This window comes from Silene latifolia, chromosome X, assembly GCF_048544455.1.
Source record: "Silene latifolia isolate original U9 population chromosome X, ASM4854445v1, whole genome shotgun sequence".
NCBI classification, from domain to species: Eukaryota; Viridiplantae; Streptophyta; class Magnoliopsida; order Caryophyllales; family Caryophyllaceae; genus Silene; species Silene latifolia.
This window is the reverse complement of record NC_133537.1, coordinates 320403573-320416657: the sequence shown is the minus strand read 5'-3', so window position 1 is coordinate 320416657 and position 13085 is coordinate 320403573. Positions and strand designations below refer to the sequence as shown.

The 13085-nt window shown below is 41.9% G+C and overlaps 1 protein-coding gene across 1 annotated transcript; it reads right to left on the bottom strand.

Moving 5' to 3' along the window:
• Positions 1-1254: 1254 nt before the first annotated feature.
• LOC141620663 (uncharacterized) lies at positions 1255-3845 on the bottom strand. The gene is made up of 5 exons (XM_074437475.1): positions 3746-3845; positions 2917-3656; positions 2509-2796; positions 2270-2455; positions 1255-1446 (listed from the first exon to the last, which is right to left on the bottom strand). The coding sequence occupies exons 1-5, from the start codon at positions 3843-3845 to the stop codon at positions 1255-1257; spliced, it is 1506 nt and encodes a 501-aa protein (XP_074293576.1).
• Positions 3846-13085: the final 9240 nt, after the last annotated feature.

The following is a 13085-nucleotide window of genomic DNA, read 5'->3' as shown; positions in this document are numbered from 1 at the left end:
TTTCGTATTAGATGCCCCATCAACATGTAACTCCCATACCTGCTTCCCTTTAGCCTCACTCCGGGTCAAGATTTCACTGTCGGGTTGTTATTGAAGGGTGGGACTAAAGTCTGACACAAAGTCAGCTAGGGCTTGGAACTTTATGGCTGCTCAAGGTTCAAATTTCAGGTCGTACCCACTCAGGTGGACATACCACTTAACCATTCTCCCTGACAGTTCGGGTTTCCTCATTATGGTTCTTAGGGGGTAGTTGGTCACGACTGAAATTGTATGTGACTCGAAATAGGGACGCAATTTGTACGAAGCAGTAACAAGTGCTAAAACGAGTTTTTCTAGAGATGTGTACTTGGTCTCTGAAGGTAACAGAGACTTGCTTATATAGTATACTGGTTTCTGCATACCCTCGTGCTCTCGTACCAGTACAGCGCTTACAGCCGCCTCTGTCACTGATAGATACAAGTACAGCGGTTCTCTCTGTTCTGGCTTGGAGAGAAGAGGAGGGGTGCTCAGGTATTGCTTGAGCTCCCTAAACGCCTTTTCATGCTCCTGCGTCAACTCAAACTTCTGGCTCATCCTCAGGATGTTATAGAATATCGGCACCTGTCTGAGGATCTTTATATGAACTGTTTTAGGGCTGCTACCCGACCTGTGAGCCTCTGCACGTCCTTTGGTTTCTAAGGAGATTCTAACTGAAGTACTGCTTTAATTTGCTCTATTCTGGCCTATATCCCTCTTTACGTCACCAAGTACCCCAGTAATTTTTCATAGGAGACTCCAAAAGTGCATTTCAGGGGGTTCAGCTTCATATGGCATTTTCTAAGGATCGAGAAGGTATTCTCCAGGTGGGACATATGTTGTTCTGCCTTCGCGGATTTGACTACCATATCGTCAATGTAGACTTCCATTGTTCTCCCTATCTCTTCCTTGAACATTCTCTTCACCAGGCGCTGATAGGTGAAATCAGCATTCTTGAGGCCAAAGGGCATCAAATTGTAGCAGTACAAGCCTCTGTCAGATCTGAAGGCTGTTTTCTCCTGATCCTTAGGCTCCATTTTTATCTGGTTGTACCCACTCCAGACGTCAAGGAAGGTAAGTAGCGCATGCCCTTCTGTAGCGTCTACCATGGAATCAATGTGCGGTAGGGGGAACGGGTCTTTTGGGCAAGCTTTGTTAAGATCTATGAAATCAACACATAATCTCCACTTGTTGTTGTTCTTTGGTACAACCACAACATTTGAGAGCCATTTTGGGTAGTTAACTTCCCTGATCTTGCCTGCTGCCAGGAGGTTGTCTACCTCCTGGTTTATCACCTCGTTCCTTTAAGGAGCGAATTTCCGCCTTTTCTGCTGGACTGGAGGAAAGCTGGGGTCTACATTTAACCGGTGTGTAATTACACTTGGATCTATGCCAATCATGTCTGTTAGGCCTGGAAATCTGCAGACGTCCCTGATCAGTATTTCATCTTAACCTGACTATCAGGCTGTCAGGACGTCAGGCTATCAGGACACATGAAGATAGGCGACAGGCCATGGAGAGGACAACGGTCAAAATATCAGGACGATATCAGACCAAAAACTCATGTTATAAAAGGAATATACACGCAGCATTGAATGGGAAGATGTCGCAGTAAATGCAATAATTAAGGGAATAATATTGCCAATTATTACGGGCAATTAAGGAGAATAATCCGCATTAATTCCAACATCAGGCAGCCGTTCAGCTAGAGCTTATATAAGGAATATTTGGAGAACATTTGGAGATCATCATCACAAGACAAGGCATACTTCTACGTACACAACACTTAGAGAAATATTACAAACATTGTCATTATCATACTTTAATTCTCCCAAATGTAACCAAAAAAAAAATACTTTAATTCTCGCAATTATATAGTGAAATCCTCCCCTAGTTTGGTGCCCGTGGTTTTTTCCCATTCAAGGGATTTCCACGTACAAAATTCTTTGTTTTATTATTGTTGTTTTTATTATATTTATAGCACTATATTTGACCCTGACGACCTGACTAACAGACCATATAGAGCTAGTTAACCCTACTCAAATCTACCCTGACCTGATTTCACCTTGCGCAAAATCCACACAAAACAATGTCGCTATGGGACCAGGCGAAACAATCCATGTTAGTACGTAGAAATTCAATTATCTGCTCACGGATGTTACGTGCACAATCAGCTCCCACCAGCACTTTTCTTGCTGGAAACTGTGGGTCCAGGTTTACTTCGTCAAGTTCCTCCTGGGGAGGTGCGATATACTCCATCTGGACGCACAGTTTCTGTAATTGCTATGCTGGACCAGCTGTAGTGGTTTTCAGAGCGTTCTTGTAGCAATCCTGGGCTACATTTTGATCTCCTCGTATCTGTTGTACCCCCTAGGGTGTAGGGAACTTCAGGCTCTGATGGTACATTGATGGTACCGCTTTCATTTAATGGATTCAAGGCCTGCTAATTATCACGTTATAAGTTGACGGACCATCAATGACCAAGTACCGTACCTGCTTGTTCATACCCCCTGCAAAGGTAGGTATCACTATTTCTCCAAGGGACTGTTTAGTTTTTCCACTGAAGCCTACCAAGGGTACTGCCTTCTGCATCAGGTCTTTCTCGCTAAACCCCATGTTCTTCAAGGTTTCCAGCATTATCAGATTCACAGAGCTTCCTGTATCTACCAATATCTTTTTAACAAGGCAATTCCCTATAGAAAGGGTAATGATCAAGGCGTCATGGTGGTGTTCTGCCTCATCAGGTACGTCTGCCTCGTCGAATGAGATTGCTGGTAGATCCTGTCTGCTGAACCTGAGGGAGAACTCTGGTTTATCTCATTTAGTCTCGGTTGCATGGCGCTTTGCTGCTCAATAAGTGAGACCACATATCTTCGACCCCCCTATGATGACGCTCACGACCTTTGAGTAAGGTGGAGGTGGGGATGGTTGGGCCTGGTCAGCAGTATTGGCCTTTCCATATTTAGCCCCCTTGGGGAGCAGGTGATCCAAGCATCCAGCACTGTAGAGGTGGTTCACTTCCTTTCGTAGTACTACACAATATTCTGTATTGTGGCCAATATCGTTGTGGTATTCACACCTTTTGCTGGCATCTCTTCTGTCGTTCTCCCTGGGGGTAGGCTTCTTGGGCCACCTGGCCCTCTGCCCTAGCTCCCTGATTGCCTTCATTACCCCGACAAGTCCAGTGGTGAACCCATACTCGCTGAGCTTAGGTGGAGCCTCGGTGCTCTCTGTTTCTCCTGAGACTTTGTTCACTATGTTCTTGCTGTAGGGTTTGGCTCTTTCATTCTTTTTCTCTATTGTGATTTTTTTGCTGGACGACTCTGTTCCATACAGGTCCCTTTTATCCTCATCCTCCTCTAGGTAAGTAGCCTCTGCCATTTGCTTGACTTCCTCAAAGGTGGCACTTGGATGCTTAGTGAGATCCTTGTACAAATCAGAGTCGCGATGTAGTCCCCTTCTAAAGGCGTTGACTGCCGTTGTAGGGTGGCACCTAGAGATAGATATTTTTTCCACATTGAATCTGGCGAGATAATCCCTGGTGGACTCCTCGAACCTCTGGACGATCCGGTATAGATCACTAGATAATTTTTCTGGCTTGCGACTGCTTCTGAACTGCTGATTGAAAACGTTCACTAACCCTGCGAAGCTGGAAATAGATTTGTTGGAAGGTTAAAGAACCACTGGAGTGCGGCTCCTGACAAGGTGGAACTGAATCCTTTGCACATACATGCCTCCTTTTCAGTCCCTGTTGCTGCAACCACCATCATTTTCTGTTTGTAACGGTTGATGTGCTCCAGCGGATCCTCTGTTCCATCATACATCGCCATTGTTGGTGTGGTGAACCCCTTTGGCATGCTGACAAGGGCAATGATGTCCACAAAGAGGGAATCCACATATGTAAGACCCCCATTTATTTAAAAGTCTTAACTAGACATTCTCAAATAAATAGGGTTGTTACTATCTCGGTTGCCCGGGGTAGTACATATCGTAAGACAACAACTGAAGTACTTTATTAAAAAGGAATGGCTATTTAAGTCGATTAAAAAAAAAAGGTCTTTCAAACGAAACAATAAATGTAAAGTACAACTGATAACTACGTTTATTCACCAAGTAGAATAAAAAATAAATTGTGGTGAATGACGCTAGCCGTCCAAGTGATCCGTCCGACCCCATCACGCTTTCCAAGGCAATATCAAATATCAACCCACCTGTAAATCAATCTGCTCCGCAATATGACAAGAAAACATCATATGGATCATCAGAAGTGGTTTTAAGATAGAGAAAAGAAATCAACCATGTCAACTAATGCTGAGTAGGAAATCTTAAACAACGGTAAGACAATATAAATTAATAAATACAACGATAACATTATCATTGCTCCCATTGTCACCACATACATTTCCTGTCACAATAATAATAAATGACAATATACGGCACAGTGGCCGGCTGACTCAGCGGTCAACCACTGTAACTCAATATATACGGCTTGGCGGCTCAGCTTCTATGACTCGATATATACGGCACGACGGCCAACTGACTCAGTGGTCAGCTTCTGTAACTCAATATATACGGCTCGGCGGCCAACTGACTCAGCGGTCAGCTTCTGTAACTATTTCCAGTATCAAACAACTCGTAAATAAATATACATACTTTAGAGTTCTCATTCATCATTACGAAAATCAAATATATTCCGTCACCACCAATATGCAAAGCACGGGATCAGTACTTAAATAGTCGAGTAGAATTCCTTACCTTTTCAGCAAATATTCTGTCTTACCAAGCAATGACTAAAATGACTCTTCTACGAACCTATCACGATGAAGCGGAATGAGTAAAGGTCGAAACTTGTCTCACAAAAACCAGTTTCCGTCGTCCTTCCCTTGCCGTGTTCGTTCCTCTGGTTCCCATCCTCTCTTTGTCTCTTTTTTTTTTTGAGTTATGAATAAAATAAAAGTGTTTTAGGTTGCTTTGTTGATGTATATCTAAGACAAAGTGGGTTGGTATATATCTAAGGCAAAGTGGGCTTCAAACCATCCGGCATAACCCTTATTATTATTATTATTATTATTATTATTATTATTATTATTATCATTATTATTATCATTATTATTATTATTATTATTTACCAATTAGTAGTAATCCTTACTCATTCTTGACTCGGGTTTGATCTTTGACTATGTTTAACTTGACCAAAAATGCGGGGTATTATAGTTTTACCCCATAAAAGGAACTTCGTCCTCAAAGCTCACACACACACACACCATCCAACACTCGAAAATCTCATAGACACTACTACACCCTGCTTTGTAACTTCACCAAAATAAATAATAAACCAGAACTACGTCATTTAAAGAAATGATTTTCATAGTATATGTTGGGCTCAGAATTATCCTGCCGTGCCTGACAAGACCAGGCAATGTTCAAAGCCAAGACCTGAGCAGGAAATACTCCAAGTCAGGCATTAAGAGTATACAGACAGACACCAAGCAGGAGAGAAGCACAGGATAGGCAACTACTAAGCCTGACCTGAAAGGAAACTACATCAGGCACAAGAGAAATATTATCCCAGCTGACAGGCTACGAGAAAGGCAGGATCAGACCATATAAGTAAGGTCCCTACAAAAAAGGAAGACTAGTTCAAATGAAGAAGATGGAAGAAAGAGTCAAAAGCAACGGCTGAAATGCTGTTGTAGTCAATCAACTACGTCCGGGTAAATAGGGCATGAGTCCTATTTACCAGGAAACCCTAAACGGATGATAAGAAGCTACTTTGGAGGCTAATATAAATAGAAGATAAGATAAAAACAGAAGGGACATTAGAACATACACTGATATACTCATACTATCACTCTCACTCTTGTATTCAAAATATAATTAAGCAATATCCTTAGCCTGTCACGCCTGATATACAAATACTCTGTCAGGCTACTCAAAATCATAGTGGTAATCTCTCCTGGCTTGGTCCCCGTGGTTTTTTCCCTTATTCCCAGGGTTTTTCCACGTATAAAATATTTGTCTTTACTTTTTACTTATTTATTTACTTAGCAATATTTGTCAGGCAAAACTATGTGAGTTAGATCACCCCTCCTTAATTCCCTTGGCAGGACGTTTATGTTCAATAAAATCCCTGCTAAAACAATTGGCGCCCACCGTAGGGCATCTAGCTCAAAAACAATCAAAACCCAAAACCAAACAACACAAAAACTTGAGAAATAACAGGAGATAGCATTGAACAACAATTGGCTGCCGTCCAACAACAATTGTTGGAAATGGAACAACTGAAACAGAAAATGGCCCAGGCTGAAGCTGAAGTTGCAAAATTAAAGGAATCAGAATCCAGCCTGAAACTAAGGCTAGGAGAGAAAACTTCAGGATCAAAGTTGAAAGTTCAACCTGGCACACCATTCTCCTCAATCATCAGGAACATTGATTTCTCCAACTTTGGCACTCCTACTCCACCAAAGTCCAAAGCAGGAGAAGAAACAGACTTAGAGGAAATCCAAAATGAAGAAACCCCACCAGATCAAACCAACACACCAATCATGAAGGCTATGCTCCAGGAAATCCAAAAACTCCATGAAAGATTTGAAAAGATTCCTGGAGTCCCTACCCCAAATGAGGAAGCAAATCCAGAAAGTTATGCTGATTCACCCTTTGTGGATGAAATAGCAAGAATAGACCTGGCAAAGAAATTTGTGGTTCCCTCAATGAGAATCTATGATGGGACCACAGATCCCCAAAATCATATAGCCTATTACAAGCAAAGGATGTTGGCAGCATCTATTCCCAGTAAACTACGACAAGTCTGCATGTGCAAGGGGTTTGGGACAATCCTGAATGGGTCTGCCCTGCAATGGTACATAAACCTGCCAAACGGAAGCATCAAGTCCTTTGCCGACCTGGTCAACTCCTTCAACCATCAGTTTGCCAGCAGCAGGGAACTTGAGAAGAGATCTAGTGACTTATACAGATCAAGCAAAAGCCTGGTGAATTAATTAGATCCTACCAGACAAGATTCAACAAGGAAAAGGTGTCAATCCCCAGATGTGATGTTGGAACAGTCGTGAAAGCTTTTAGGCAAGGGATACTCCTGGATAGTGACTTCTACGATGCAATGACCATGAAGCCATGTTATACCTTTGAAGATGTACAGGCATTAGCCATAGGCTATATTCGGCTGGAAGAAGATAAAGGCTACAAGGCAGACAACACTGACAATAATTCAGGATATGACAAAGTCAACAGAAAAAGTTCCAACCACAGAGGGAGCAGTTCCAGGCCATCCCCTTACACAAGACCTGACAGATCAGAAGCCAACTACACACATGAACAACGAGGTAACTCCTATACTTATCCCCCTATCCAAGAAAATAACTTCTCTGTTATATTGCAGGACTAATCAAGAGACTTGACAATATGGGAGACACTATCAAATGGCCAAAGAAGTCAGATAACCCCAACTCAAGGAAGGATACTACAAGATGGTGCGAATTCCACATGGATATAGGGCACACAACAGAAGAATGCCTGGGATTGCGCAGGCAAGTGGCCTACCTGCTAATGAAAGGATATCTGAAAGACCTGATGCCAACAAAGAACAGGGAAGATGATGGAACAAGAAAGAACCCAGAAAGGCAACAACGTGACCTGCCCCCAGCACCACCCATCTATGAGGTCAAATTCATCAATGGAGGATCTGAGATTTGTGGCCTGACCAGTTCAGTTGCAAAAAAAATTGCCAGGGAGTCAAAAATGAAATATCCTTTTAAACCTAGAAATTTACCTCAAATTATTTTTGACGACACTGATATGCAGGGTATTCCTGATCTACACCATGATAGCCTGGTTATCACCATGCATATAGGAACTGCACGTGTCCTGAGAATCCTGGTGGATGGAGGCAGCTCAGTAAACCTGATCATGCTTGATGTCCTTAAAGCAATGAATATTGATGGAAGTCAAATCATAAAGAAGTCTAATGTCCTAGTAGGATTCAGTGGAGAAACAAGGAACACACTGGGAGAAATACACCAGCCAACATATGTGGAAGGAGTCTCCTCATACGAAAGATTTGGAGTCCTGGACTGCCTGTCCTCCTACAACGCTATCCTAGGAAGGCCATGGATCCACAATGTGAGGGCCATACCCTCCACCTACCACCAATGCATCAAGATATAAACAGAATGGGGAGTAGCAACCATAAAAGGTGAACAAAAATCTGCCCAAGAATGTTATACTGAGTCATTGAAACCCTCCAAGGTGAGTAAGTCTCTCACCTAGCAATTACAGTACCCTGTCAGGACAACTTATATGGCATAAACCAAAATGGAGACAGATCAAGTAATTTTAGATCCTAAGTATCCTGACAGGCATGTACTGGTAAGATCTGATGTCCCTGACAACATCAGACCAGAATTAGTAAGCTTTCTTAAAAATAAATTTTCATGTTTTGCCTGGTCTCATTTTGATATGACTGGTATAGATGCAAATATCATTACACATAAACTAAATATTGACAAATCTTATAAGCCTGTGCAACAGAAAAGAAGAAAATTTGCCTCTGAACGAAATGCTATTATTAATGAAGAAGTGGACAAACTACTGGATATGGGGATGATAAGAGAAGTCATGTACCCTGATTGGCTAGCCAATGTGGTAGTTGTACAAAAAAAGAATGGTAAATGGAGAGTTTGTGTAGACTACACAGACCTCAACAAGGCCTGCCCAAAAGACCCATTTCCACTCCCTCACATAGACGCAATGGTAGATGCTACAGCAGGACATGAACTCCTAAAATTTATGGATGCCTCAAGTGGATTCAACTAGATTAAGATGCACCCATCTGACCAGGAACACACTACGTTCATCACGGAAAGAGGCATATACTACTACACAGCAATGCCCTTTGGCCTGAAGAATGCAGGGGAAACATACCAACGCCTGGTCAATATGATGTTCAAAGATCAAATAGGGGATATTATGGAAGTTTATATTGATTACATGGTGGTCAAATCAAAAAAGGCTGAAGACCATGTCAGGGATCTGGAAACAGCCTTCAAGATCCTGGAAAAATTCAACATGAAGCTCACTCCTTCTAAATGCCATTTTGGAGTTTCTTCAGGCAAATTTATGGGATACATGGTAACTAAAAGAGGAATAGAAGCCAGCCCAGAGCAAATAAAAGCTATACTGGAATTAGAATCTCCCAAGTCAGTCAAACACATTCAAAAGCTGACAGGACGAGTTGCAGCCCTGAACAGATTCATATCCAGATCATCAGAAAGATGCAGGTGTTTCTATGACCTCCTCAGGAAAAAAAAGTCATTCAAATGGTTGCGTGAACATGAAGCAGCCTTCCAAGACCTTAAAGCATACCTTACTACACCTCTACTACTTACCAAACCAGACAAAAGAGAACCCCTGACGGTCTACCTATCTGTCACAGAGACAGCAGTAAGTGGAGTCCTGACCAAGGAAATTGACGGCCAATAACATCCAGTCTATTATGTAAGTAAGAGTCTCTTAGATGCAGAAACAAGGTATGGCCTACTTGAAAAGTATGTACTTGCTTTAGTCATGTCTTGCACCAAACTTAGACCTTATTTTGAAAGTCACCCAATCATTGTCAGAACTAACTTGCCTATCAAATATGTCCTGAGAAAACCTGAGTTGTCAGGCAGAATGGCAAAATGGTCAGTACAAATCAGCACCTATGACATAACCTTTGAACCCAGGACAGCAATTAAGTCTCAGGCATTAGCAGACTTCGTGGCTGAATTCAGTCTTACTCTAGAACCAGACCTCATAAAGGAGGTCAACCACCTTGACACCCATAAGTCAGACCAGGAATGGACCCTACATGTAGATGGAGCAACAAATATGAGAGGGAATGGCCTAGGACTAGTATTGAAATCACCACAGGGAGACTTAATTGCACAGGCTATTAGTTGCGAATTGAAAGCTACAAACAATAAAGCTGAGTATGAAGCCCTGATAGCTGGACTTAAGGTATGCATAGAACTTGGTGTAGCAATCCTCAAGGTTAAAATTGACTCTCTCTTAATTTCCAATCAAGTCAAAGGAACATATGCAGCAAAGGATTCAAAAATGGTACTTTATTTAGAATATGTCAAAAACCTTTGCAAAAAAAAGTCAAATCCTTTGACATTAACCAAATACCAAGGGACCTAAATACCCAGGCTGATGCCCTGGCCACACAACTTCTTGGACCAAACCATACTATGATTGGTTCTTACAGGGGATACTCCCTAATCATAAAAACGAAGCGAGGGCCCTAAGAATCAAAGCCTCTACTTACACCATTATCAATAACATGTTGTTTAAAAAGTCACAGGCTGGACCTTACCTGCGTTAACTGGAACCACACGAAGCTAAACAGGTTATAGAAGATATACATGATGGATACTGTGGAAATCACAAAGGTGGCAGAAGCCTGGCCAGTAAAGTTCTCAGGACAGGTTACTTTTGGCCAACCCTGAGAGCTGACTGCATAGCATATAGCTCTAAATGTGAAGCCTATCAAATTCACTCCCCTTATATCCACCAACCATCAGAGCTACTAAGCTCCATCTCAGGCCCCTGGCCATTCATGAAATGGGGCATGGATATAGTAGGCAAGTTACCTCAAGCACCTGGACAGAAAGTTTTCATGCTGACAATGACTGATTACTTTTCCAAATGGATAAAGGCAGATTCATACAGGCAAGTCAAAGAGAAGGATGTCATATCATTCATCAAACGAAATATCATATGTAGATATGGAATACCTTCAGAAATAGTCTGTGATAATGGTACACAATTTGTGGGAAAGAGAACAGCAAATTTCTGTGCACAATGGAATATTAACCTGGTCACATCCACATCAGGCTACCCAAAAGCCAAAGGTCAGGCAGAATCCAGTACCAAAGTAGTAATTAGCTGCCTAAAGAAAAAGTTAAAAAGGAGAAAAGGAAGATGGGCTGAAGAACTCCCCTTAGTCCTATGGGCTGACAGAACTACACCTAAAACAGCCACAGGCCAAACCCCCTATTCCCTGGTCTATGGCTGTGAAGTAGTAATCCCAGCAGAAATTCATGTACCAACCAGCAGAAGCAGCCTGAATACCATAGCGGAAAACAGACCACTATTGCAAGATAGCCTGATCCTAACTGAAGAACTGAGGGATGCAGCCAAGGTCAGGATAGCCTCCTACCAACAAACAGTAGCCAGAAGTTACAACAAGAATGTAAACATTAGGGTATTCAAGGAAGGAGACCTAGTCCTAAGAAAAGTCTTCCCTAACACCAGAGAGAAAAATGCAGGCAAGATAGCTCCCACATGGGAAGGATCATATCTAATTGACTCAATAGTAGGACAAGGAGCTTACAGGCTGCAAACTTTGAACGGAGAAATGATCCCCAGATCCTGGAACATTTCCCACTTAAAGTTATTTCATATCTAAACCAAAAACAGGTGTTAGGCCTAATTTAGCCTGGTCTGACTTTAGTTTAGCCTGACTTTATTAGGCTGACTGGGGCAACCAGGGTTCGGACAATTGCAGCTATTATTTGACAGGAAAAGAATATCAGAGGATGATAAAGCTGCTGAAGAAGCCTGATAGCAATATTAGAATAGCCTGATGGAACTCTCCAACGGGATATTTAATCAACAGATCAGCAAAGCAATTACTTGCATACCCTATTCTTACGGAAGACCAAGTCCAACCACAAGAATATATAATTTCCACAAACAACAACGTGCAAGAGGAGAAGAAGGGGAAGTTGTTGAGTTTGAATAAGTCAGCCGGATTAATAGGGGATGTGCCCTATTAATCAGAGACTGTTCCAACGGTTAAAACAATTGTGTAATTGATTGTAACGTGAGAATAGAAAGACTATAAATAGAGAAGAAGAACATTTGTAAAGAACAGAAAATAATATACAAGCATTCTTATACAATTAGCTTATTATTCTTATTCCATTGTGTTCTTATTTTCTTTACCAGTTAATCGGTCCAGGATACACAAACATCTTTATTCTCTCCTAAATTACTCCATCCGTCACTCAACATTTTTCCAACAATATTAGAACTAGATACCTACACAATTAATCCTCAGGCCGGATCCTTTCAGGAGAATTCAGGATAAAACAATTGGCGCCCACCGTGGAGCATCTAGTTCATTAATCAAAAAATCTTCCTCGTCACTTTTTCATTCAATCCTTATACACAAAAATGACAGAGCCTACTCCAGAACAACAATTGGCAGCCGCCTTGTCTAAGATCAAAGAATTGGAAACAATTCAAGAGCAGGCGGCTCAAGCAGAGGCTGAGATCAGAAGACTTAAGGAATCTGAGTCTAACCTGAGAAAAAAAATTGGAAAATAAGGCTTCAGGTTCCAAACCCAGATTCGAGCCAGGAACCCCATTCTCATCCATCATCAAGCACATCGACTTCTCCAGTTTTGGAACTCCGGAGAAAGACACCTCATCCGGCACACAAATTATTCCCAACAATGAAACAAACAAAACTGGGGCAGCAATAATGATGGCTATGCTTCAGAAAATTCAAAAACTCCATAACAAGATAGAAAATATACCTAGAGTGCCAGATCATGTGGCTGAGGTGGAAGTTGACAGCTTCGCTGACTCACCCTTTGCAGATGAAATTGCAAAGATTGATCTCCCCAAGAAATTTACCGTCCCATCCATGAGAACTTATGATGGAACCTCGGATTCACAAAATCACGTTGCTATATTCAAAAAGAAGATGTTAGCCGCCTCAATACCCAGTGAACTCAGGCAGGTTTGCATGTGTAAAGGTTTTGGTACGACCCTAACTGGAGCAGCATTGCAATGGTTCATCAATCTCCCAAATGGAAGTATCAAGAATTTTGCAGACCTGGTCAATGCCTTTAATCAACAATTTGCAAGCAAAGAGAGACATGGCAAAGAGACCCAAGAACTTGTTCAGGGTAAAACGGCTCCTCAAGAATCTCTCAAATAATTTACGCCGATTTGTCAAAGAGAAGGTAGCCATTCCCGGTGCGATGAAGAAACAATAGAAGCCT